The sequence below is a fragment of the Strigops habroptila genome, chromosome 4 (genome assembly GCF_004027225.2).
Source record: "Strigops habroptila isolate Jane chromosome 4, bStrHab1.2.pri, whole genome shotgun sequence".
Lineage (NCBI taxonomy): Eukaryota > Metazoa > Chordata > Aves > Psittaciformes > Psittacidae > Strigops > Strigops habroptila.
The window spans coordinates 69,133,761-69,159,166 of NC_046358.1; the positions used below are offsets into that span (position 1 = coordinate 69,133,761).

General features: G+C 50.0%; 1 protein-coding gene across 1 annotated transcript in view; it reads right to left on the reverse strand.

The window, feature by feature from the left end:
- Positions 1-25,182, reverse strand: part of RAB40C (RAB40C, member RAS oncogene family) — a 39,191-nt gene extending 14,009 nt beyond the window's left edge. The window contains exons 1-4 of the mRNA XM_030481424.1: positions 25,037-25,182; positions 24,546-24,839; positions 5,033-5,093; positions 2,563-2,623 (exon numbers count right to left, since the gene is read on the reverse strand). Of these exons, the coding sequence (XP_030337284.1) occupies positions 2,563-2,623; positions 5,033-5,093; positions 24,546-24,699 (276 nt within the window). The 5' untranslated portion in view covers positions 24,700-24,839; positions 25,037-25,182. The remainder of the gene's footprint in view (positions 1-2,562; positions 2,624-5,032; positions 5,094-24,545; positions 24,840-25,036) is intronic.
- Positions 25,183-25,406: the final 224 nt, after the last annotated feature.

Consider the following 25,406-nt stretch of genomic DNA (forward strand, 5'->3'; position numbering starts at 1 on the left):
GCTGTTTAGGGTTGTTTTGTTGGTTTTAAGGGTAAAGGTTGACTATTTTGGAAAAAAATAGGATTAAGACATCACAATGGTGCTTTGGAAAAGGCATCTGTTGCACAAGCAGAATGCAGGCTTTGAGGAAAAGGCATAAGCTACACCTTACTGTGCAAGCAAGCTCCATCCTCCAGCATTCAGCCATGAAGTATTCAGGTTACAGGTCCCTCTGCCTGGCTGAGGAGGGTTACTGAGAACATCTCTCAGACCCCTTGGGAAAGGCAAGCAGGCAAGATGGACCAGGCAAGGTTTGCAGATGTTCATAGAATCCCAGACTGGTTTGGGTTGGAACAGAGCTTAAAGCTCATCCAGTCCCAACCCCCTGCCATGGGCAGGGACACCTTCCACTAGAGCAGGTTGCTCTAAGCCCCTGTGTCCAACCTGGCCTTGAACACTGCCAGGGATGGGGCAGCCACAGCTTCTCTGGGCAACCTGTGCCAGCACCTCAGCACCCTCACAGGGAAGAGCTTCTGCCTAAGATCCCATTTCAATCTCCCCTCTGGCAGGTTAAAGCCATTCCTCCTTGGCCTGTCCCTACAGGCTCTTGTCAAAAGCCCCTCTCCAGGTTTCTTGTACGCCCCCTTTAGGTATTGGCAGGTTATTGTTCAGGTGAGAGTTCCTAAAGCAATACTGATAAACACAGCAGAAGGGCAGGACGTTGCCTCCAAAGAAAAGGTCAAGAACTTCTGAGGAAGGAAGAGAAAAGCAATCTATTTCAAGCTTAAGGTCAGGCAGATACATGACACCTTAATGGCATCCAGTATCAGCATCCAGGGAGAACAGGGTGCAGGAATCCAATGCACTGTGCAAGTATCTTATGGCTCTACTGCAGTTTCTAGACAGATGTGTACCTCCTCTTTCTACACAGATGTGTACCTCCTCTCCATCCAATTCAAGTATTCTCATCACTACTTATTTCACCTTTCCCGCCTGCCCTTGTTCAGGTATGGCAGCAGCAAATACAAGTTCTGGCATGTGGCTGCTGGCTCTGCTGGGCACAGCCCTGGGGAGACAGAGCACTTGCTCTGAGGAGCTCTCAGTCTACATGAAGGGGAGAAAACCTTCTGCACGGCAGTCTGGAAAAGCAGGTCATGCTGCAGACAGGGATAACAGCTCTCAAGTGATATTTCTGGACACAGCAGTTGGGAAGCCAGTTTGATCTGGGCATCTGATACTGACCGAAGGTTTGTGGTCATCAGAAAACCCTAATGTTCATTTCTCACTGGGAAAGGAAGGGACGTGGTCTCAAGCCCACAGCTTATATTAGGATTGGAGCTCTAGACTTTTCTGAAATGTAGAAGGGGCAGAGAGAAGCTTAAACTCACACACGGGACCGAGCACGCAAATGGGGGGTCCTGTACGCTCCCACTGCAGAAGGCACGCCCCAATACTTCTGGCCCTGCACCTCTGCAAACACCAGGAAATTGGCCTCTGCTTCAAAGGAGCAGCCTCAAGGCACCCACACCACCAGAGATGTGCACAAACAAGAACAAAGGACACACTGGAGAAGATATCAACAGCCCATCCCAGGTGAAGTGCTCTCATGTCTACAGCACAAGGAAATTTGCAGGAAGCCTTAAGAGAGCAGGATGGATTTTGCCAGTTAACAAAGCAAAGGTCCACAGCTACAAGGAGCAAAAAGCCAAGAGCAATAGCGATAAGAGCTTGAATAAGAGCGGCAAAGTTTCCCAAAGGCTGGGAATCCACCAGGACACTGGCAGGCAACAGGCTGATACATAGCTTCCAACTCTTAGTGGCTAAGAGAGGAGGAATTTGCTCCAAAGTTTTCCCGTTTGCAAACAAAAGGGAAAATACAGGAGTTCATTTAACTTAGGGAGACTTTATCCTGGAGGGATCCTTACTAAAAGGATGACAATAAAACTGTAAGAAAGCACTATTAACTAACACCAGTTTTTCAGAGGACCACGAGATTCTGCTGTGCAGAATCTAGATGCCGTTCTGGAGCAGGGCCCAGAGGAGAAACTCAACATGTAACACTCTGTCTCATGCTTTAAAGGAACATATTTCATAATCCAATCGAGCTGCTCTAGCTTCAAGTCTGCACCAAACACACCAGTAGGAGCCACTCTATTTTTGGAACTGACTTGAAGGCAACACAGGCTGGAAGAACTCCATTGGGAAAGCCAGTGTCATGTTTAAACTAATTTGACAAACCCCAGAAAGCACAAGCTCCCACATTAAAGCTAAGGCAGATCTAGAGCTCCAATTGCTTTGTCCTCTATAACCCCATCTCCTCAGCTCCTCTCTAGAAACTAACACTGAATACAGTCTGTAACAACCCTTTCCTGTAGGAGTCTAGGGAGGTCTGTCATTTCCTCTCCTCTCTCCCACTATTTCACAAAGAGAGAATTCCAGACAGCAACATGACATGCAGCAACCCTAGGCATTTAGAGATCCTATCCTTTCAATGCTTGACACGTTCCTCTTCTGAGCTCTTCACTAAGGCATGAAAGATTTTTACAGCCTAAAGGAAAAGCAAGTGCACAGAGCAGCACTTACCTGGGCTCCTCTGGAGTAGGATCTGAAAATGGTGCAAAATCTTCCTTGCCCTGATGTGTCCCTGCAACAAAGAAAAGTTACAGCTATGAAATTTGGAGAGTTGAATCCCAAACTGCACATCTCCTGTTGGACCCGAACAAAAAGAAACAAAAAACCCAGTCTTGATCTCGACAGATCTGTAGAACACGCATGGTACCCAAACTGCTCCGCATGGTGCTTTTGGGGAAGAACCAGTGGGCTCATCACCACCTTTGGTTATAGGCAGACACACTGTAGAGGTCCTCGCTGTCATCATGCTTCCCATGGAGAAGGTATAAACCAAAAAGACTCGGCTTCAGCACTACTTTATAATATATGAGGATACAAGTCATTCTGATCCCTTGGGCAAAGGGTTTTCTCTAGTTCCCTACAGTCCATTGGAGTTCAAAGTCAGAGTGAGATGGCAGGCCTCTCCTAGCTGTGAAGAACAGCTAATCTAGCAAAAAATGAACATAACTGCTCAAGACAGGAGAAATTCATAGAATCCCAGACTGGTTTGAGTTGGAAGGGACCTTAAAGCTCATCCAGTTCCAACCCCCTGCCACAGGCAGGGACACCTTCCACTAGACCAGGTTGCTCCAAGCCCCGTCCAAACTGGCCTTGAACACTGCCAGGGATGGGGCAGCCACAGCTTCCCTGGGCACCCTGTGCCAGCGCCTCAGCACCCTCACAGGGAAGAACTTCTGCCTAAGTTAAGTTATCATCTCAATCTCCCCTCTGTCAGGTTAAAGTTGGGTTTTTTCCTGTTTAAATTGTCTTGCACTATCTAGTTTCACTTATTTTTCCAAGCATGTATTAACAAAAAATGAAAGGAAATATCTTTGCACCCAGATCTCCAACAGATCTGGTCACTCACACCTGGCAGAGAGCTCAGGAACAGGACTAGGGAACAGCACTTCTAGCCCATTGTGACAGTAAAGGGCTATTCAGTCACTATGCTTTGTCCTGACTGCAGGTCTTGACATGGTAAATAAGTCTGACTACACCACCAGCACCTCCCAGTGCCTGCAGGAACATCTGGACAGCAAGCCAGGGCCCAGCACACCGATTTAACCTCTGTATACTGAAATGCATCAGGGTAATCCAAGAAACATTATGACATTTGTCATATCTATGCACTGGGCAGGATAAAAAAAACCCACACTAATGGCCACTGAGAAGCCTAACGAATCCCTCAGCCCCAGATTTGCACCAGCTATATGAAAAAGGCCCTGATCCCAAGTTCAGGACAGTCATTCTTTCAGATCTAAAGCTTTCAGGGATCATATTATTGGTCCTGGATATCAATCTCACAGTCTGTGCTTACATCTCCTCCTCTGACAATCAAGTGTTGGGTTGCACAAGGAAAGTAATGATGAAAGGTTATACTATTAGTATAAAAAGAAGGTTTCAAGAGGGAAGCAGTAACCACACACTTGGGGCTGAAATGTTGAAAAAGACATCTTCTGTGATCTTACAAGAGAGAGAAAAAGAATCTAAGTGACACACAAACATATAAGCTAGAAGAGATAAATTAGCTGCTTCTGTTCTTTTGTAAGAAAAATGAGGCCACTCAGCTTCAGAGAGCAGGGATATAATTAAACCACAAAACTATACCCTGCTGGAGTCCCTCGCTGAGGCTGAGACCATGGTGTTCATTCCTACTGAAAAATTCACACAGGTCACTAATATTCCTGTTACTTGATACAAGCATTAGTAAAGGGACTATTTAACTTCATGGTTTAGGGTCTGTGTCATTCTCTAGCAGACCAGGTGAAACCCACAATAGGGGCAGGCTGCCCGTCCTTCCTCCTCCAGCTCCAGGATTGCTGTGTCAGCTTCTCAGCAGGTTAAACCTCAGACAGTGCTCTGCCAGAAGGACTCCAGCTCTCCCTCTGGTGCCCACAGATAAGGCAGGGGGGTTACCCCTCCACTGCAGCATCCTCCCACCTCCATCCCAGTGTCAGGTCACTCTGGTAAGTCCTGCTCTCCAGGGCTTTGCCATACTCTGACATGAACTGCGAGGTCTAGTCACTGCTCTTGTTTTAGTTTAATACTGAAGTCACTGAGAAACATCCAGCTTCTGGAGGTACGAGGGGCTTCACCCGTTGTTTTTTCCTCCTCCTTCTCTTGTCTATATTTCTCCAACCTAGGATTTCAAGACAGTCCAGTATTGCTTCTGAAACAGTACTGTTCCCTTAATGACTGACAGCTGTATGGGAACATAATGGAGAAAGACTGAAATTGGCCTATTCCAAAGAACAGCATGAAGTTTGTGCTCTTCTATCAATGGAAAGAGGGCTGGTTTGCTTGTGTAACTCGCTGGTGGGAGCAGCTAGCAAGCCTCACTGCATGCCTGGGGATGCTCTGCGCTCTCTGCAGCTCAGTTCAACATCCCATAGCAGCACCACAGCCTCTGTCCTCGCAGCCAAAGCAGCTCAGAAACACTCACCAGAGTTCCAGCTTGACCCTTCTGCCGTCCAACAAGATAGTAGTGGTCTTGTAGTCAATTCCTGAAAGGAAACCAATAAAAAGCTGAGCAAACACTGAGTAGGTCTTCAGAGATGGACAAGAAATCTGCTCTGCCCACCCAGATCTATCATTCCATGTTTACAGAAAGTGATGTTTTCTCCCCCTTGCTCTAGTGTGTTTGGGAAGGGCTACAGACACTTGACAGATATAGAGCTCTGCTTCAAGGCAAAGACTACTCTTGTGGAGCTCTATCCCTCCTTCCTAAAAATACAGTTAACCCCTAGATTGCTTCTTACTTCTCCATTGCTGGATAAAATCTCTCAGGACTCGAGCTGTAGGAGATTCAGTGTCTGCAGCAGTATCCCATGCAACAGTGTTAAACTGCAGGCTCTTTTTTTTGGGAGGGGAAGCTATGTGAGCCAAAGAGACCAATAATTTAGAAGCACAATTTCAAAGCATCTCTGCTAAGTCAGTCTGCAGAGCCACCATCTCAACAAACATCCCTGCCTGAAAGAGTCAAAAGACATTCTGGGAGGTGGGTGATACTGAAAGCCCATGCTGTTTTTTCACAGAATCATGGAATGGTTAGAATTGGAAAGGACCTTAAAGCTCATCCAGTCCCAACCCCCTGCCACGGGCAGGGACACCTTCCACTAGAGCAGGTTGCTCCAAGCCCCTCTGTCCAACCTGGCCTTGAACACTGCCAGGGATGGGGCAGCCGCAGCTTCTCTGGGCAACCTGTGCCAGTGCCTCAGCACCCTCACAGGGAAGAGCTTCTGCCTAAGAGCTCATCTCAATCTCCCCTCTGGCAGGTTAAAGCCATTCCCCCTTGGCCTGTCCCTACAGGCCCTTGTCCAAAGCCCCTCTCCAGCTTTCTTGTAGTCCCTTCAGGCACTGGGACCTGCTCTAAGGTCTCCCCTTAAGGTGCCTTCTCTTCTCTGGGCTGAACAAGCCCAGCTCTCTCAGCCTGGCTGCAGAGCAGAGGTTCTTCTTGCGAGCAGCTCTTGGTCGGGTATTATACAAGGGCCAGACAAGGCAGAAAGCGCTCCCCTTCATCACAGCTGAGAAGGCAGCAGGGACAACGGCTTCTCATGAAGCCACAGTACCAGAGCAGCAGCAGACACTCCAAACCACAGCCACAGGCTGTGCTGACAAGCAACTCATTTGTGCATGGGGTTCCCAACATCTTCAGCTACACAAAGAGTTTGTTACAAACTGCGAGCAACCTCCCATCTCCTTCCTTAAAACCTGGGCTCAGGAATGTCCACAGGCCACCAGGAGTCCAGGAAAAGCATCTTCTCTGCAAGCTCCAGTTAAGAAGCTTCAAGAGCATTGCAGTTGCTTAACAAAGCAATGTGCACCATCACACACCCACTGAAGCATAAACTCATTCAGAATCATCTTTAATAAAGCAGAGTTGCTTCACTCTGATTAGATCAACTCTAATTTTTCCTCTTGCTAATCGATATCAAACTTTGAATCCATAATGAAAACCCGCTGTTCTGTTACAACCTGCACTTCCCTGTTCCTGGAAGGAGAATACTGCCTTGATAACAAAACAGACACATTTGTCAATAAAGCAAATGGATTTTTCTGAGCCATCATCAGGAGCTCCCTGTTAGTGAAACACAAATTAGATTTCAGCCTTCACAGGGTGCTATAAAAAGCAATAAAGAAAATTATCTTAAATTCCAACTATTTCCAGGGCTTTAGCACAGAAAATAGACAGTTTATGTTTTATCTTCCTCCAGAGACAAGTGAATGATCTGTATTTATTTGCAGGAGGATATAAACCTCCCTTGTCCCTGGGGATGAGGAACAGCAGTGGGAGCAAGCCTGCACTGCAGCCAGGAGGGAGCAGCCATGCATCTCCCCCTCCAGTTCCTGAGCCAGGATCATTCCCCAGTGCAGGCTGTTAGGGAAGGGGCTAACTGAGCCCACTGCCCTGTTTCAGACGAAAGACTCTCCTCCAGGCAGAACTGTCCAATTTCTCCTCAGGCACAAGAGCTTCCCTGCAAGCAGTGAGTCCTAAGCATCCTCGTGCCAGCAGCCAAGGCACATGGAGCAGTTGCATGAAAGCACCAAGGAGGACAACAGTTTCCAGGGCATAGAGGTCATGAGCTTCCAAAAATGCCACATTCAAGGTGAAATGAATAGCTCAGTTATCGGCTTTTAAAAGTGAGAGAGGTTAAGCTTGACCGGAAAGGGAAGAAAACCCGTTAACGGAAACACCAAACACACAAACCCAAAAACCACAGAATCCCAGACTGGTTTGGGTTGGAAGGGACCTTAGAGCTCATCCAGTCCCAACCCCCTGCCACAGGCAGGGACACCTTCCGCTAGAGCAGGTTGCTCCAAGCCCCTGTGTCCAACCTGGCCTTGAACACTGCCAGGGATGGGGCAGCCACAGCTTCTCTGGGCAACCTGTGCCAGCACCTCAGCACCCTCACAGGGAAGAACTTCTGCCTAAGAGCTCATCTCAGTCTCCCTTCTGTCAGGTTAAAGCCATTCCCCCTTGGCCTGTGCCTACAGGCCCTTGTCCAAAGCCCCTCTCCAGCTTTCTTGTAGCCCCTTTAGGCACTGGGAGCTGCTCTAAGGTCTCCCCTTAAGGAGCCTTCTCTTCTCTGGGCTGAACCAGCCCAGCTCTCTCAGCCTGGCTCCAGAGCAGAGCTGCTCCAGCCCTTGCAGCATCCCCGTGGCCTCCTCTGGACTTGCTCCAGCAGCTCCATGTCCCTCTTGTGTTGTTGCCCCAGAGCTGGATCAGGACTGCAGGGGGGGTCTCCCCGGAGCACAGCAGAGGGGGAGAATCCCCTCCCTCGCCCTGCTGCTCACGCTCTGGGGATGCAGCCCAGCACACAGGGGGGTTCTGGGCTCAAGCACATGCTGCTAGCTTCTAATGCCTAAATGCCTTCATTAGGTTGGGCAGTGAGCATGGAGCCTACGTCCCCATGGGGAACAGGGCTTCCCCCTCACAAATACACAGTTCAGTCACCACAACAATGCTTTAAATACTCATTCTCTCCATGCCCTTCTGAAACTACACCACATACAGGGCAACTCTGGTGTTTGGGCAGAACAATACACCATGACCTAAGCAGGCAACCAGCAGAAAAACTTCCTGAGCTCCTACTGCAACTGCTCCTCACTCCAAAGATACCCAGGGAAAATAAAGAGGCAAAGCAGAAGGCCTTCATGTCCTTCACACTGATGTCTATGCTCAGAAGAGTAGGTATGTGAGCTGGAAAAAGCAGGAGGTGCGTGGCTGGGGACAGAGGGCCACAGTAGCCACTACAAGCCACCACTGCACAGTGTGACAGTGCTGGCAGAGAGAGCCCTAGCTGTGCTGCACCAGGGCTGCTCCTCTGCCTCCTCACTTCAGGCAGCACAGATACCAGTAAAGGGAAGTTTGTAACATTTCATTTCTGTCGTTTTCTCTGTGGTTTCCCCCACCTGAGCACCACCTCTGCTCACTGCCAGCACAGCTCATTGCGAGACTGACGTTTATCCTCTGCCAGAACGTGCTTTGATCCCCCAGACAAGATGTGCTGCTACAAACCCCACGCGATGCTCCTGGGGCACAGGCAGCACCAGCAAAGCAGCCAGTGGCCACCGGCAGCCACCTCCACAGCCTTGCCTGGCCCCCGGGGCATGCAGCAATGCAGGGAAAGCAAACAGGCTTGTTGAAAGCTTATTTTATATCAACCCATCTCCTTCTTAACCAATATCTAGCATGATGCAACAAAATGAATGAGGCTTGGAAAACAAGTCCGGGCTGTTCGCTCGGATTGAACATTCCAGCTGACTCCTCTGCTGGTTTTCCAGCCCTGCTTTAGACTCCTACTTTTGGCTGATGCCATCTCAAGCCCACGTCTCGACCTGGCACAGGGTGCTCTGCAAAGGGATCTACTGCCACTGAGCCTGTCAGACACCCGATTCCCCTCTGCAGAGCTGGGTTTCACACTCCTGGGTAACACTCCAGGGAATTCCAAACCTTTATTTCTTTTGCCAGTTCCAAACCTAACCAAGCAAGCCATTTTCCCATGGGAATCCAGAGGATGTGTTACAGGAAACTCTGACCTCTTCCAAATTACTCATTGGCAGCACAGCACACTTTGCATCACTGTGAGGTGTAAAACCCTACACCCAACCTTAGCTTGGTTAGAACTTTCACCCAAACATTACACCTGATGTGACCAGGAAAAGTAAAACCCCTCCAAGAGAAATGACCATTTCCTTCCAGCACTTGACACCACTTTGTTTCAGGCTGTCAGTCCCTCTTCCTATGGGGAATTTGCAGCTCTGCTGAGCCCCCAAACTGCATCTGCATGAGCAGCAGCATGAAAACACAACAGAGGAGGCCAAGCAGATGCATGGACCTGGAAGTGGCATTAGGAAAGGGAGAAAGCCAAGGGAGATACGTATTTCATACTACTCTTGGGCTCTCCCTTTAAACCGATTAGTATCTTAAGAAAATGGCTTTAAATAGCTCAAGTGAACAAGGCTCTATAAATATTTACTACTGTAAGCACAGGAGCTTTTTGGCTTTGTGTAGGTCTTTGTTTTAGAGAAAAGGACACAATTTTGCAGTTGCCAACCCTCAGATGACTCTGCCCTAATGCCTGGGCAGGGACAGAAGGGTCATCTCCCCTTAAAAAGGCAGATTTGAGCAAAACCTTACAGCAGTAAGAGCAGCTCGAGCCTTGCTTTCTAAGATCTGGGTTGGAGAGGTTCCAGCTCTCAGTGTGATGCTAGAGCCAACACTGCATTTTGGGTTACTGGTCCCAGTCAAGTGTCCTCCTCTGGAGATGCTCTAATGACCCAACCCCCAATTAACACTTCACTGCACCTACACAGATACCAAACAGGTACAACTGGGGCTCATACCATGACAGAGGGATGAAGGGACTCGCCCCACATTAAAGCAGGTTTTTCCTGCGACCTTCCTCGAAGGCCAGGCTGCAGCAGCAACACCTCCAGTTTGCATCTGCAGAGCCTTTTAGAAGAACATAGCTTACTCCCAAATCTAGGGCAGAAGAGATTCCAGGCGACACTCAAAAATCTCTTCCCAAAGGAAAAAAAATCAATACACTTGAGTGAAACATTGCCAGAGTTTTAAGACAACCTCATTGTCCTGCCCAGAGACACTCCACTTACCACTTAGAGTCATTTACAGTTTGTGTGAATCAGCCTGGCCAAAGATGCTTTTGCCACCTCATTTCTTAACTGGTTTTGTGCTTGTGGGAGCTCAGAATCTAGCACCTCACTTTCTGTTAGTCCACTCACAACAAAACCCAATGCATGTTATTTGAACTTCATTCAAAATATGACAAGTTCCCCCAGTTCACAGACATGGGCTGGATAAACCACCTCAGCTTTCATAATAAAACCTAAATTAAACTGGGTTTCAGTCATTTATAATTCAAAGAAGTCAACCAACCCATTTGCAAAGTGATATATAAGGTCAACAGGCACAACTTGAGGTGTACAATGATGATGAGCCAAGGACAATCCTTCACTAATTCATTATATAAATAAGAAAACAAGATAAATAGAGTTGATTTCTGTTACCTAGCTGAATAACGCTGCTTTTTGGCAGTTTGTTCTTTCATCTATAGATATAATTAAGCCAGAGTGGCTGCAACTCTTGTAACATCAATGGCATTTGAGCCCTCGGAGGAGGGCTGACGAGATGTGCCTGATCTGTCGCCCCCGCAGCAGTGACAGATCTTCATTTGTGACTGTCATTAGGACAGCCAAAGCCACCACACCACAACTACCTAACTGAAAATGCCGGATTTTCCCCCAAAGAACCCCCAGCTTCTTCTGGTTTCCTACAGGCCATCGGCTGAGTCCAGAAAAAAGTCTAGGACTTCTTAAAAGGTCTTCTTAGAGGTTTGCAGGTTTAATGCCACGTTGACTAGTAACTGCTGGGAGAGGCGAGAGCACAGGCTGGAATAAAACATAATAATAGAGAATACACATCAATTCTTTAACTTGCTGACATTTCACAGTGAAGTCGAGAAACCAGCTATGAGGGGCTGGAGGTGCTGCCTGGCATTCAAGAGGATCCTCAGGAGAAATCAATGTAGGGCTCTGTGAGCAGCTTGCAAATAACTAACTGCACAATTTAAGGGCAGGCTATGATGATAAAATAGGCAAACACCATCAAAAGTATCAAACAATATCATTTTCCTCACTGAGAACACCTCCCAGTCAGCGTGGTGGACTTCACAGGCAAACTGTGATGAAGTTGTAACCCAAGTGTTGTGGCAATCCTTAGTTAATACAGAAGCAAGGATCAGAAGCCAGAACCATCCAGTACACAGCTGACCTCAAATAGTCGTTTTCACTGCCACAGAAGCAGAAAAACACCATGAAACACTTTAGAGTGGGTCAATGGATTATAAATAATTTTGTTTCTTCCCTTTTGCAAAAGGAACATATTAAGAATGAATCTCCAGCTTCTCCAAATGAAGCTTGGAACGGGTTGCCCAGAGCAGCTGTGGCTGCCCCATCCCTGGCAGAGTTCAAGGCCAGGTTGGACACAGGGGCTTGGAGCAACCTGTCTAGTGGAAGGTGTCCCTGCCCGTGGCAGGGGGTTGGAACTGGATAAGCTTTAAGGTCCCTTCAACCCAAACCAGTCTGGGATTCTGTGATTCTCAGCAGCAAGGGCTCCAAGAGCTGTGACTGTGCAGAGATGGGTAAATTTAATGGAAAACCTTCCCCAGCAGCTCAGACAGTGCTGGGGATGCCAGCAGGAACACTGCAGCCTACTGTGAAGTTTTTGGAGAACGTAAACTATGGATCAGAGCCCTGTCCCCCACCTGGTGGTCCCTTACCAGCCGGCCTCAGGAGAAGTCTGGGCAGGGTGTCCCATCCTCAGAGCCCCTCTTGCAGGGTGGCAGAGCCTGCCTGGACATCACCTGGGCTCCCCAGCCAGCCACAGTCCCTCGGTGCATCACTGGGGATGTGCAGGCAAGTGTGTTATCACATAAGGTGGCAGTCACCTTGTGTGTGTGTAAGATGTGAGCTGCTGAAAGTCCATCCCTCTCCCTTCAAAGGGCTTGTGCAAACCTTCCAGCTGGTCTAAAAGAGGAAAACCCAACTCATTAACCTGTGCAAAACCCAGCACAGTGACTGTGCCTCTGCCTGTACAACCAGCTCTCCAACTGGAGCCCTTCTGTGCTCTGGTAAATTCAGCCTAAAGCCATTAGTGCAGGTATTCATTTATCCCAAATGCCAGCAATAGCCGAGCAGTGTGCAAAGATGACTGGTGATTCCCCCAAGTCCCTGGATGTCACAGATGTTAAACTGATCTTCCTCAGCCTTGACTCACGTAGCTGGGTTTGAAATGGAAAGCCTTGCCCCTGTGCCCAGCTGCTTTGGAAAGCCGGAGTGACCGCAGCATGTGAGGCACATAGGGAGGGCAGCCAGCAACAGCACCACAGGCAAACTGACCCTGGCCAATGCTGTCACAGGGGCAAGTTAATGAAGAAAAGTGACAGTAGTTTCCTATGGGCCAGCAGAACCATCCCACATCTGACAGCTGAGAGCCCAAGGGGCTGGAGTGCCACAATTTCCCCAAAAAGAAGTCAGGGGGGATGACCCCATCCCTGCTGAGTGCAGAAGAGCAACAACCAGCCAAGTCCCATAGACTCATAGAATCCCAGACCGGTTTGGGTTGGAAGGGACCTTAAAGCTCATCCAGTTCCAACCCCCGCCATGGGCAGGGACACCTTCCACTAGAGCAGGTTGCTCCAAGCCCCTGTGTCCAACCTGGCCTTGAACACTGCCAGGGATGGGGCAGCCACAGCTTCTCTGGGCAACCTGTGCCAGCACCTCACCACCCTCACAGGGAAGAACTTCGGCTTGAGATCCCATCTTAATCTCCCCTCTGTCAGGTTAAAGCCATTCCCCCTTGTCCTGTCCCTACAGGCCCTTGCCAAACTGTCCTTGTAAAAAAATCTGAGTAATTTAAAACACGGGTACTGGTATCCGTACATAAGAAGACACCACCAGAGCACTACCTCCCACTGCAGCTCCTACTATTAACTTAGAGGAGTAGTTATTTTCTCCATCATCTGTAAGTGGCACTAAATAGATCAGAAAACATGTGGTGTGAGCACATAAACACCAGCTGATGACAAAAGCGAACTCAAGCTATTCACATAACAACTGATGAAGTCATCTGACCTTAAAAAGTGTGGACAGCAGCACATGAACAGCAGCAATTTAGCTCAGAGCTGCAAGCCAGGGAAAAATCCCTTCCAAACAACACATAAGCTCATCAGCTTGAGTCACACATTCAATCACCTGCTCTTTAGATAGACAAACAACAAATTATCTCCACCTACAACAGGGCAACAAAACATACGCTTTAAAACAAAGGTGGATTCAGCCCAGGACTGTGTCTTTTGCTGTTCACGTTTATCTCTGCAGTTTTACTTTGTTGTTTAAGGTGATAAAAGTTCCCCAAACAGCATTGCTGCAAAACAGCTCTGCAGGGGCTCAGGGTCAGAAATCCCATGTTTTTCCCACTGCACTCCTGTCCTGTGCTGTAGCTCAGCCTTGGGAACAGGATCAGGAGGTCTTGGTTCTTACCAGGCACGTAGGACACTAGCGCTGCTCCCGCAGGGTGCTGGCTAGGGAACATGGGGAGATAGAAGCCAACTGCTGAAGCCTTCATCATCTTCTGCCCACAGCAGCAAACACAAAACCTGCTCATGCTGCTCAGCTCAATGGGAGGTAATGAGGAGCTTCCAGCTATTTAACTGTGCAGCAGATGAGTTGGAGCTGGTTTGAAGTGAGCAGTCCAGCCCCACGCACAACGCCAGGAGCCCACATCCCCGCATGAAGCACATCACGAGAGCTCCTGCCAACTCCAGGGAGCTGCTGCGGCACTTGGCAGCTCCGCACGATACATCCAACATGCTGCCAAGCTCCTCATCCAGAAACAGATGTAGACACAGAGAGAGAACAAATGCCTTTCCGTGATGTGAACATACCCAAATTTATAGATTTTCTCCTGAAAAACATACTCCATCTTCTCCTCTACCTACTTGTACCTACATGAGCTGCAGGTCAAAGGAGGAGATTCCCTCTGCTCTGCTCTCAGGAGACCCTCCCTGCAGTCCGGCGTCCAGCTCTGGAGCAACAACACAAGAGGGACGTGGAGCTGTTGGAGCGAGTCCAGGGCAGGCCACGGAGATGCTACAAGGGCTGGAGCAGCTCTGCTCTGGAGCCAGGCTGAGAGAGCTGGGCTGGTTCAGCCCAGAGAAGAGAAGGCTCCTTAAGGGGAGACCTTAGAGCAGCTCCCAGGGCCTGAAGGGGCTACAAGAAAGCTGGAGAGGGGCTTTGGACAAGGGCCTGTAGGGACAGGCCAAGGGGGAATGGCTTTAACCTGCCAGAGGGGAGACTGAGATGAGATCTGAGGCAGAAGTTCTTCCCTGTGAGGGTGCTGAGGCGCTGGCACAGGTTGCCCAGAGAAGCTGTGGCTGCCCCATCCCTGGCAGTGTTCAAGGCCAGGTTGGACACAGGGGCTTGGAGCAACCTGCTCTAGTGGAAGGTGTCCCTGCCCATGGCAGGGGGTTGGAACTGGATGAGCCTTAAGGTCCTTCCAACCCAAACCAGTCTGCGAGTCTATGAGTAGACTGTACAATTCTATTCACAATCCCCTTATTTCAACTGAAAGTGCTTTTTATTTAGACTGGAAGCCTGTCACAAAAAGTCTTCTGGCATCAGCTTATTCCCAGAACATCTTAATCCAGAGCTGAGGGCTCATAGGTGGGGATCTCAGACAAATAATTGCTTGCTTGGTTTTGTAACCAGCCTAAAGCAAAACACTTATTCAGAGACCTTCAGGAAGCCCAGATTTGCAGCAGACTTCCCCTGTCCACTGCCTGCCCCACAGCCCAGCAGTGTTTCGGCAGCTACGTGGTGCTCACACAGAGGAACTGTGTTCTGGGCTCATTTAAGGATGACAACAGCATTTGAAGCCAGAAGCAAATCTGTTCCTAAAGCTCGAACAATTTCAGCAGACACAAGGGAAGCCACAGAAACAGTCAAATGTCAGTCCAGAATGGGGGATGTTAAGTGGATTTGTGCTTTAGAAGAAAATCAAGAATGATTTTATGCACACAAGTGACAACAAACAAAAGAGTTTCTTCATGCTTCGCAGTTCAGATCTCCATAAAAACTATACAGCTGCATGCAGAAACAAAGACAGCCTGTGAGGAAAATCAGAGGGCACCATAACAATCTTCATTGTTGCTGGAGCACCATAAAACCAGCAAGATACACTTGGAGATGAAAAATCAAAGCAACACAAAAAAAAAAAAAAAAAAAAAAAAAAGCCAAGTATGTGATTCTATGGTATTTTGGACTGGTTTGGGTGGTTTGGGCTGGAAGGGACCTTAAAGCTCATCCAGTCCCAACCCCCAGCAGAAGACTTTTTGTGACAGGCTTCCAGTCTAAATAAAAAGCACTTTCAGTTGAAATAAGGGGATTGTGAATAGAATTGTACAGTCTACTCATAGACTCGCAGACTGGTTTGGGTTGGAAGGACCTTAAGGCTCATCCAGTTCCAACCCCCTGCCATGGGCAGGGACACCTTCCACTAGAGCAGGTTGCTCCAAGCCCCTGTGTCCAACCTGGCCTTGAACACTGCCAGGGATGGGGCAGCCACAGCTTCTCTGGGCAACCTGCGCCAGCGCCTCAGCACCCTCACAGGGAAGAACTTCTGCCTAAGAGCTCATCTCAGTCTCCCCTCTGGCAGGTTAAAGCCATTCCCCCTTGGCCTGTCCCTGCATGTCTATCAATATCCTTGCCTTGCAGAGGTCGACCCTCCACTTCCGAACACTGTGCAGGTTAATATGTGTGAAATGTTGCTCTGTGAGCATCAGATCTTCATGGCATCACCACCGAAGCCTGTGCCAGTGTACGCCTGCTGGGGATCCTGCAGAGGCTCAGGACACACATGGAAGCAGTCTCCCATCAGTGGGACACCCATCCTCTGCCCCTCCTGCCATCCACACCTGCTGCTCAAGGCCACTTGGCATCTCCAGGTTTTGCCATTTCAAAGATGATATTGGAACACGGTGGCCCACAATGATGGAGTTGTCTCCAGACATCCAAACACCCTGAACAAAGGCTGCAGCACTTCAGCTGGATGTAGATGGGTTAAGCACCACTGAGCATGGGTACTTCAAGAGCTCCTGGAGCACCTACAGGGACACCACTCACCATGAATCTCACTGGCTCTTGAATTTGGTCTCACTGCACCAACCACGAGCCCCATGTCTGAAATGGACCTCTCCACACTTGAAGTACCAGGATGGCTCGAAACACTGGTTTCCATTTTGGTGTGCTGCTTGCAGCAAGAACACCACATCTCCAAGGGCCTGACCGACAATATAGTGCTGCCTCCACTCAACAGTCCCTCCATGCCCTTGAAGGATCTGCTGGCAGAGCGAGCACCCTCCATACAGCTGTATGAAGCATGCTGGCTCACAGCAGCTCTCAACAGCCAAAATCATGTTTGGAAACCCTCCACCCACAGCCCAAATTGGAGCCTCCCAGGTCATAGAATCATAAAGTCAACCAGGTTGGAAAAGACCTTTAAGATCATCAAGTCCAACCATTCCCCAGCATTGCCAAGGCCACCACTAAACCATGTCACTGAGGACTTCATCTACATGGTTTGTGAACACTTCCAGGGACAGTGACTCCACCACTGCCCTGGGCAGCCTGTTCCAATGCCTGACCACCCTTTGGGGAAGGGATTGTTCCTAATATCCAGTCTAACCCTCCCCCAACGCAGCTTGAGGCCATTTCCTCTTGTCCTATCACTTGTTCCTTGGGAGAAGAGACCATCCACCTCCTGGCCCAATTCTCCTTTCAGGTAGTTGTAGAGGTAGTTCAGATCCTCTCCTCCTCCTGCCCTAGAGCTGTTGCAGGGCAAAGATCTCACCCCAGCTACCCTGAAGCACGACTGTTGCTGCTACCAGAAGGAAGGCAGCATTTTTCATCTTTAAAATAGGACAAAAGCATTGAATTTTAACCTTGTAATACAGATGACACCTACAAGAACGCAGGGTTGCCTCAACCTAAGGGGGCATTTCAGAGCAAACACGTTTGCTAGCACAGCAGCAGCACATATGCAGCTCCAGGGTTAGGTACGACCAACCCTGCTGCGTTGCACCTGCCCGTGCTGTAGCACAGACCTGCACACTGTGTCCTTATGGATTTTACCATCAGTTACTGAAGCAGTTTGAGAAGATAAGAAAAATAACAGCTCTTGGGACAATGGATGATTTAAGTAACAGGACAGGCAAAACACTGATTTTCTGGTCAAGGTTTTTTCATCTAGTTAGGTCTCTTGTCCACTCAGCCTCCAGAACCACGGGCCAAAGGGACTACAGCCCGTGCTGTTATAACTGGCACAGAAGGAAACAGAACACAGGGCTATTTCTGTGTACATGACTGGGTGTGTGTTTGCAGAGAGCAATCACCTGCAAAGACAGGGAAGCGGTCTGATAAAACCCCCAAAAGGGCCAGGGAGCTCAGAAACTGGGCTGAGAAATAAGTTAAAATGGCATCTCTAAAAAGAAAGTAAAAAATGAAGGAGGATATTCCAGAGATGCACAGCACCTCTATTAGATCTTAGGCAGAAGTTCTTCCCTGTGAGGGTGCTGAGGCGCTGGCACAGGTTGCCCAGAGAAGCTGTGGCTACCCCATCCCTGGCAGTGTTCAAGGCCAGGTTGGACACAGGGGCTTGGAGCAACCTGCTCTAGTGGAAGGTGTCCCTGCCCGTGGCAGGGGGGTGGAACTGGATGAGCCTTAATGTCCCTTCCAACCGAAACCATGCCCTGAGTCTCTGATTCTATTAAGCTGCCAGTTAAGTACAGCCTTTCAGTGTTCCCCCCTGCCTGTCTCTTCCCTAACCACTGATGGTTTAAACAGCAACTATTTTGTTTGAATCACATGAGGATTTTTGTCCAGATTTGATGCTGATATTGCAATGGCTGCAGCACTGCACAGCACACACAGGACATCAATCACTTCAGGGGTTGTATTTAGAGGAGAACAGTTGTCAAAGGTTTAAAATGAGATAATATTGGCTGGCATCCCAATGGGGTGATGGAAATGAGACAAAGAGGAGGAAGAAAAGAGGAAGACAATCTAAAAAGCTCTGGCTATGTAAAAACACTATGAGCAAACAGAGGCCCTATAGGAAGAAACAATCTCTGAGCTGATGTTGCAACCTTACTTACAGCTTCTGCAGAAGCAAACAGATCTCTTTGATGGGGCCCTAGCTCTGAGCCATGACCCTCTACACCCCAGAGGAGTTTTCTTTCTCGTGAGTCCCAACTCATAGCAAAGTGTTTTGCTAAAATGGAGCTGAAGATTTTCACATGGGAGCTTCCTTCTTCCTCCTCTCTCTCTGCAATCAAATAGAAACCAGTATGACATAATGCTTCTGTATCGCTGCTCCTTCCGAGCCGAGCCTGGGCTGCCAGAGGAAGGTGAGGGGTAAAGGGAAAGAAAATGAGACTTGAGAAAGGAAGGGTGTAAAACCTCAGCTCCAAAACCATAGCTATTTTTGAGTGCAACGGGAAGATGCTCTGCTCCTGCAAGAGAGGGAGGCTGGAAAACAGGGAACAGCTGGAAACAAAAGCTGAAGGAGACAGAGCAGAGGAGGAGGAGACATTTTCCATGGGCTTTCCTACGCAGCTTATAGACTGAAAGAACCAAACACAACCCCCCCACCCCTCCCCCCGCAGCAAGAGGAGTGCACAGTGCCATCATGGGACCTGGGTACAGCAAAACCCACTTGCTTTTTAAAAGTAAATACACAGAGAAAGTTCTAATCCCAGTTACTAAGGAACCCTCCACCCATGTCAGATTGGTACTGCTCAGTTCACATCAGCTCTGTGCACGCAGAAAAACATCATCAGCCATGTAACAGCAAACTCTCCACTCTGCAAGCCATCATAAGAGATTTCTAGCAGCCCGACCAGCATGGTGCAGCTGAAGCATTCCTCACAGATCAATCCGACAGCCACCACAGGGATGTGATGGCAAGGCTGCACTTGTAACACTTTACCTCCATCCCCCTGCATCGGGGCACTAAAACCTCAAAACAAAACACTATTCCAATTAATAGAGTCATGCCAGAAAACAAACAGCAGTTTCTACTGCATGCAGCATCCCAAGTCCCAGCCCAGCTGGATGGTGAGTGTCTGTCCCCGTCAGGGACAACGCTGCTGGGGCTGACACATGGCCTGGAGAGGACAGGAGGCTGCACCAAAGCAAAGCAGCACCAGGATCAATGGTTCCCTCCCCACTGACGTCAAAGAGAGCCCTGACACTGCAGCAACGCCAGGATGAGCGCTGAGCTGCAATCCCAAACCCGTGCTCAATGTCTGTAGCGTCTGTATCTATGCCCAGAAGGTACCACCACATCAGCACTGGCCCTGCCTGAGGTTTTGGTGTATATGGGTGCACCCTGCAACTGTTTCTTGCATGCTCAAGAAGGGGAAGTTAGATGCTGCCAGGGATTGAGAGAGGTCCTATCCTTACAGAAGCTGCAGAACTTTAAAGCTGACCTGCTCAGCCACACACTCTGTTAAGGCTTGGGAAAAGCAAATAGAAGCAGTGTATGTAGCAGGACCTCCAGCCAAACAGGCAGCAAGCACAGGGGCTGTGGAGGAGAAGCAAGAGACCAGCTTCCCTGGTCAGTCCAGGAAACTTGAAGCTTGGAGAAGCATCCCCTCACACACCCTCCATCCCTGCCTACCTTTGCTGTGGTACAGATGATCTCCAGGTTGGCCAGTAACTAACTTGAAGACTGTGACAAAGCAAAGCAGAACAGTTTTACAAGTGATGTTTCTGGATGCACACTGGGAACCCAGGGTGTTACAGGACATACCCAGAGAGTAGCTGCTGTAAAGAAAGACCTGGAAGGGCCAACTTGGTGACCTACAGATTTACACAGCTGTACAAAAACAACCAGAGGGAAGAGACAGCCAAAGATGTGGGTTGCTCGAATAACAACCTAGTAATTAAACAGCAGTCACGAAATCCTCAGGCAAACAGCACCAGCTGGGAGGGTCCTGAGCACCTCCAAGCGCTGTGCAGTGTCTTCAGCCTCTCTTCATAAACACTGCCTCTCCCTGTCCTCCTGCCCAGGGAAAGGGCACAGAGCCACGCTGACCCAGAGTCTTCTCTCTACCCCAACACTAAGCCATGGTGGGGTCACCCTCCTGCCCGAAAGCTGAATTCCTCCCATTTTCAGCTACAGGAGAAGAGCTTTTGAGAAAGATCCAGTTCATATCTGGACCATAAAACCTATTGGTAGCTATTGCAAATAAGCATTCAGTTGCCTTTTTCCTAACGTTTCCATTTGGATAGCAGTGAGATAACAGAGCACCTAAGGATAGTGCTTGAATAAAGGCTGAGGGATGGGGTTCAGAGAAGGTACCAGAGTCACTGCATTAGGGCTGGACACAGCACCAACCCTGCTGCAGGGCAATGCTTTTGCTTTAGCTTTCACACGCTCTTTGAAAGGCCATCAGAGTGCAGGCAGAATGCTTCATCCGCATCACTTTATTAATACAAGCCAAGGACAGGGAAAAACATAAAAATAAGAATCCATCCCCTTTCTAGTCAAAGCCATCTGCTCAGAAACATGCTCTACTCTTTCCCTAACACACGTTTCCCCTTTCCTATGGGAACAGCAGCAGGTGGGGGGAAGGCTGCTGCAGAAAGAGCCCTCCATCATGTGAGGATGGAGCACATCACACTCACATCTGCATGGTGAGACCAACCCTGGCCCTGTTCCTAGTGCATGTGGGGCACCATCTCACACAGCAGCCACAGCACCACCAGGAGCCTCCCCTGACTCAACCCGTGGTGATGCGGCCCCAGCAAGCCAACAAACCAGCCAGGCAAGAGCATTTCAGCACAGGAATAACTAGATATTCCAGAGTGGATGTATGACACAGGAGTGACAAAGCCATGGGCCCTTCAGGTGAGGGAAAGCCTTGCCTGCCTTTTGCGGGATATAGACCACCCCTACTTTCACATGCAGCTCCACCACATCTCAGTGTCCAAAACCACCCTGAGACATTCCTGTCCTGCTTCGGTGCTTGGGGAAGGATAAGGACAAACCCCAAGCAGGCAATTTAAGCATCAAAGTGAGAAGTGATCTGTGTAGTTGACTCGTATGTGTGGCTCAAGGCACACAGGTTTGCTCTAGACAGCCATAACCCTGTGGCTCACAGCACAGGAGCCAGAGCCTGTACCCTGGGAGCAGGAGCAAGTGCCCAGAGGAGAGGATTCCCCCTGCATTCAGAGGAAAAGCAGGAATTTTGCTTCCAGGGTGAGGTCCTCCAGCTATCAAGGGGAGCAGCAGTGCTCCAAGAATGGCATCCTGTCTCCACAACTGCAGATCTGGGGAGTGGGGGGAAAGCTGGGAAGAAGGACAACACTGGAAGTCCAGAAGAACATTCATGTCCTCCCAAAAGCCCCCGTTTTCACCAATATGCAAGTACTGAGGCTTAATACAGGATCTTTTGTGGATGGCCACAAAAAAGCAACATCTTAGTGCAACTCCTGGGGTGGGAGGTGACAATATCCAGGCATGGGACATAAACACACAGGGAGCACACTTGGCCTGATGCTCCTGGAGGCTGATATATTTGGTAACTTCAGCATGAACATAGTAGGAAAAATTGGACCTCAAATTCCTCCTCAAAAATGCCATCCTTATGTCAACCAGCAGTTCTGCACTCAGTGCCCTTGCAGCTCAGGGGCAGCAATAATCACAAGCATCACTCACACCTCTTACTGTAGAGGCCAGTGGCATCCAGGGAGTAACAACCACCTCCACTTACATGGACCAGATTTATTTCTAACAGCAGTTAAATAAAGGACATTGCTACGGTTTTATACACAATAGGAACTGTGGTGTCTAATTTAAGATGTGCCGGATTTAGAACGAGGTGCCAAGCTGTAAGGCTGTGCTGAGAAGTGATGCTTCTGCTCAGGGATCCTGAGTGAGGATGGACAGAAGCAACTACAGTGCTTGAAGACAGACACAGCTCATACTGTGTCCAAGGCTTTCAGACGCTGGACACAAGCAAGCAGAGACCACGGCTGCTTACAGCTCACAGAAGTGATGCTGATAGCCTCTTTTCAGGCTTTCTTTCTCATCATTTGGTTGCCCCTGTTCCAACACTCAGAAGCCCATGGAGAAGAGAGGAATCCCTCTAACACTTTTCTAGAGACCAGGTGGGCAGCAGAAGAGCAGCAGCAAAAACGCAGCTTCATTTACAGAGCTTCACTTTTAAAGGGATGCCTGCCCAGAGCTGAAGGGACAATCCATTTCTGGTTACTGCACTGCAATAACCTGTGTCAAAACAGTTATAAGTAGCCAACACAGTAAAAGTAGCAGACTAACAAGACAGAGAAGGTACAACAGCCTTACCCCTGCCCGTTAGAGATCTGGCCTTGACAGGAGATGCCCCAAGCCCAAGATCAACCCAAAGCATACTCCATTTTACACCAGTAACGGCAAGTTCTGTCTTCCAGACAGATCAAACACATAGTAGAAGATACAACCCTTGTTTCAAATTGGGATGTGGAGTCTCGGGGGGGATGAGGAGGAGGATGACACACAAGTGAAAAATTTATGAAAAGAGCCTCTACATAACATCCCACCATTGTAGTTTTGGGACAGCACACGTTAAGAAAGGAGGCCAGGCACTAGCTGTTCACAAAATCCAAGTGCCCTCATGTCAGGGGATGGTCTCTGTCAGGGCAGAGTGGAAGCACGCCGCATGTCAGTACGCACATCCCAACTGCACCACAGACAGGGAGTTTGATTGCCAAGGCTGTAAGGAATAGCAGCACCAGCAGATTCGCTCAGATTCCAAAGCTACTCCATCTGATTATCCACAAGGCGCGTAGCTTCACAGAAGCAACAGAAGCAGAGACTATCAGAGCATGTATCACTGTGAAAAAGCAGTATGTGACCCAGTTCTCTGATTAGGGATGGGTTCAATTGCCCACAGAACATGAGGGAAGGCTCTGAAAATATCAGTTCACTGAGATTTCTCCTTCCAGAAAGATATTGGTGTTTTGCTGTTCTGAAGTAGCAGGTACAGAAACAAAGCTGTTACAGTGATGGTGAAAGTCACCGCTGCCTGGGTTTATCTATCTATCAAAGAACCGACCACACACTCACTTTGCAATCCTACTTATTACCCTGCTTCGAAACAGCGGCCAAACCCACTTCTATCAGAAGACAATTCCAACTTTAACACTCCAAACAAGAACGCTGTTACACTCTCCATCCCCGTCCACATGGTAAACGTGAACCCCAGGGAGCAGCTCTACAGCTCCCAGATGAGGCAGGTTCTTCAGAGACACAAACTCTCTTCAGGGAAGCTTTGAAAGCACCAAGCATCTCCTCGAAGGCAAACCACACCAGCTCAGCCAGACACCCAAGGAGATGAATGATACCACAACCTGCCAGTTCCAGAATCTGCTGCTCTCATTTCACAAGCAGCCTGAATTCTGAGTCACCACCTCCCTGTAAACCTCCCTGGAGCAGGTGCCCACTTGCATCAGCTCCTATAAAGCTGGTAGCAGCTCTGAGGAGCGAGCACACAGCCAGGAGCAGAGCCACACAGTCCTAAATTCAGCCAGCTTCAACACAGCACACTGAGAAGCACCCAATGCCCTCAGATTCCTGCTTACAGGCAAAACTAAGCATCACCTGCTCCAGCCCTGGGGTTGATGCAAAGATAATGCAGGGTCTGAACTGGATCAGTGCTGTCAAGCCCTTGGGGATGCTATTTTGCACAGAAGCGGCAGGGAAATCTGTCATCACAGATTGAAAACTACCCCAGGACCTGCACCCTGCCAGGCTGTGTCATGCTTTAACTGCGGTGAAAGGATGCAGGAAATAGTACAGCGCCGCTCCTTGGCTCTTAATTATGGTCTTGTGACACTGTAGTTAATGGTCTGTCATGGGCTCCATTAGGAACCTTGATGTTTGCAGGAGGCGGACCAACAGAGCCAGCTTCCAAGCAACAGCAGCTCTGGCCTGGAAACATGGCTCACGTTCTTTTGTTACAGACCCTGCTTCCTCCAGTACAGCTTGGTCCTTGTGTTCACCCCTGAGGTGGCGATGGGGACTCAACTGTACTCCGTATGGGAGTGCTGAGGCCTCAGGAAGGGTCCAGCTGTGCTGCGGGATCTGCACATCCAGGGGTTACATCAGACACTGTCCCCTCTCTGGCCAAATTCTCCTGTGGATCTTTAGGATTTTAAGGAACAGCTGTGGCCTCCCCGCTGCCCGAGCCCTGACAAACCAGGCTATGCTTCCATATAATAACAATCCAACAAAGGGAAAACCAAAACAACCGCTCGGGCCGAAACGCTGCCCCCCCCCCGGGCAGCAGCCCCCATCCCCCGGCCCCCGTTACCGTTGCTGTAGGCGTAGGGGGACTCGGAGGCGCCGTCCTGCAGGCTCTCCAGGATCTCCCCCTTGCCCACGTCGCTGTCTCCCACCAGCAGGAACTTGAGGAGGTAATCGTAGCTCTTCACCGGGCTGCCCTGGGTGCCCATCCTCCCTCTCATCAGCGGGGAGGCCCGATCCGCATCCTCCGCCGCCCGCCGGGCTGAGGGAGCGAGGGACGCCGCCGGGGCCTCTCCCCCCGCTGCCGCTCACAGCCGGCGCCGCTCGCCGCGCATCTTCCGCCGAGGGACGCGCTGGGGACCTGCGGCGGGAGGAGCAGGAGGAAGAAGAGGAAGAGGAGGAGGAGGGCGCAGCCCGGCCCCGCGGCTCCTCAGCGCCCCCGCCGCTGACAAAGCCCCCGCGCCCGCCCGCACAATGCGCCGCCGCCCCGCCAGGCCCCACGGCCCGAGCCCGCCCCGCCGCCGCCGCCCGGCCTGACTGACCGACCGACGGACCCACCTCACAGCCGAGCCGAGCCGAGCCGAGCCGAGCCGAGCCGAGCCGAGCCGAGCCGAGCCGAGCCGAGCCGAGCCGAGCCGCTCCGCCGCCGCCTCACCACAGCCTCCGCCGCGCAGCGCCCGCTCGGACCGAGGCAGACGCGGCGCAAGACCCACCCCCCCGCCTGGCGACCGCCGCTCCCATAGGCTCAGCCACGCGTCTGTCAAAGCCGGCCCCGCCCCGGTTCGCCTCGAGGGGCGGGGCTGCGAGGCGGTGCCGGCGGAGGGACAGGCGGTGGCGCTGCGGACTACAAGTGCCGGCATGCCTTGCGCGGGGCGGCCGTGGCGGCGCGGGACATGAGGGGACAGCGAGTTCGGAGGGGAGTGGCGGG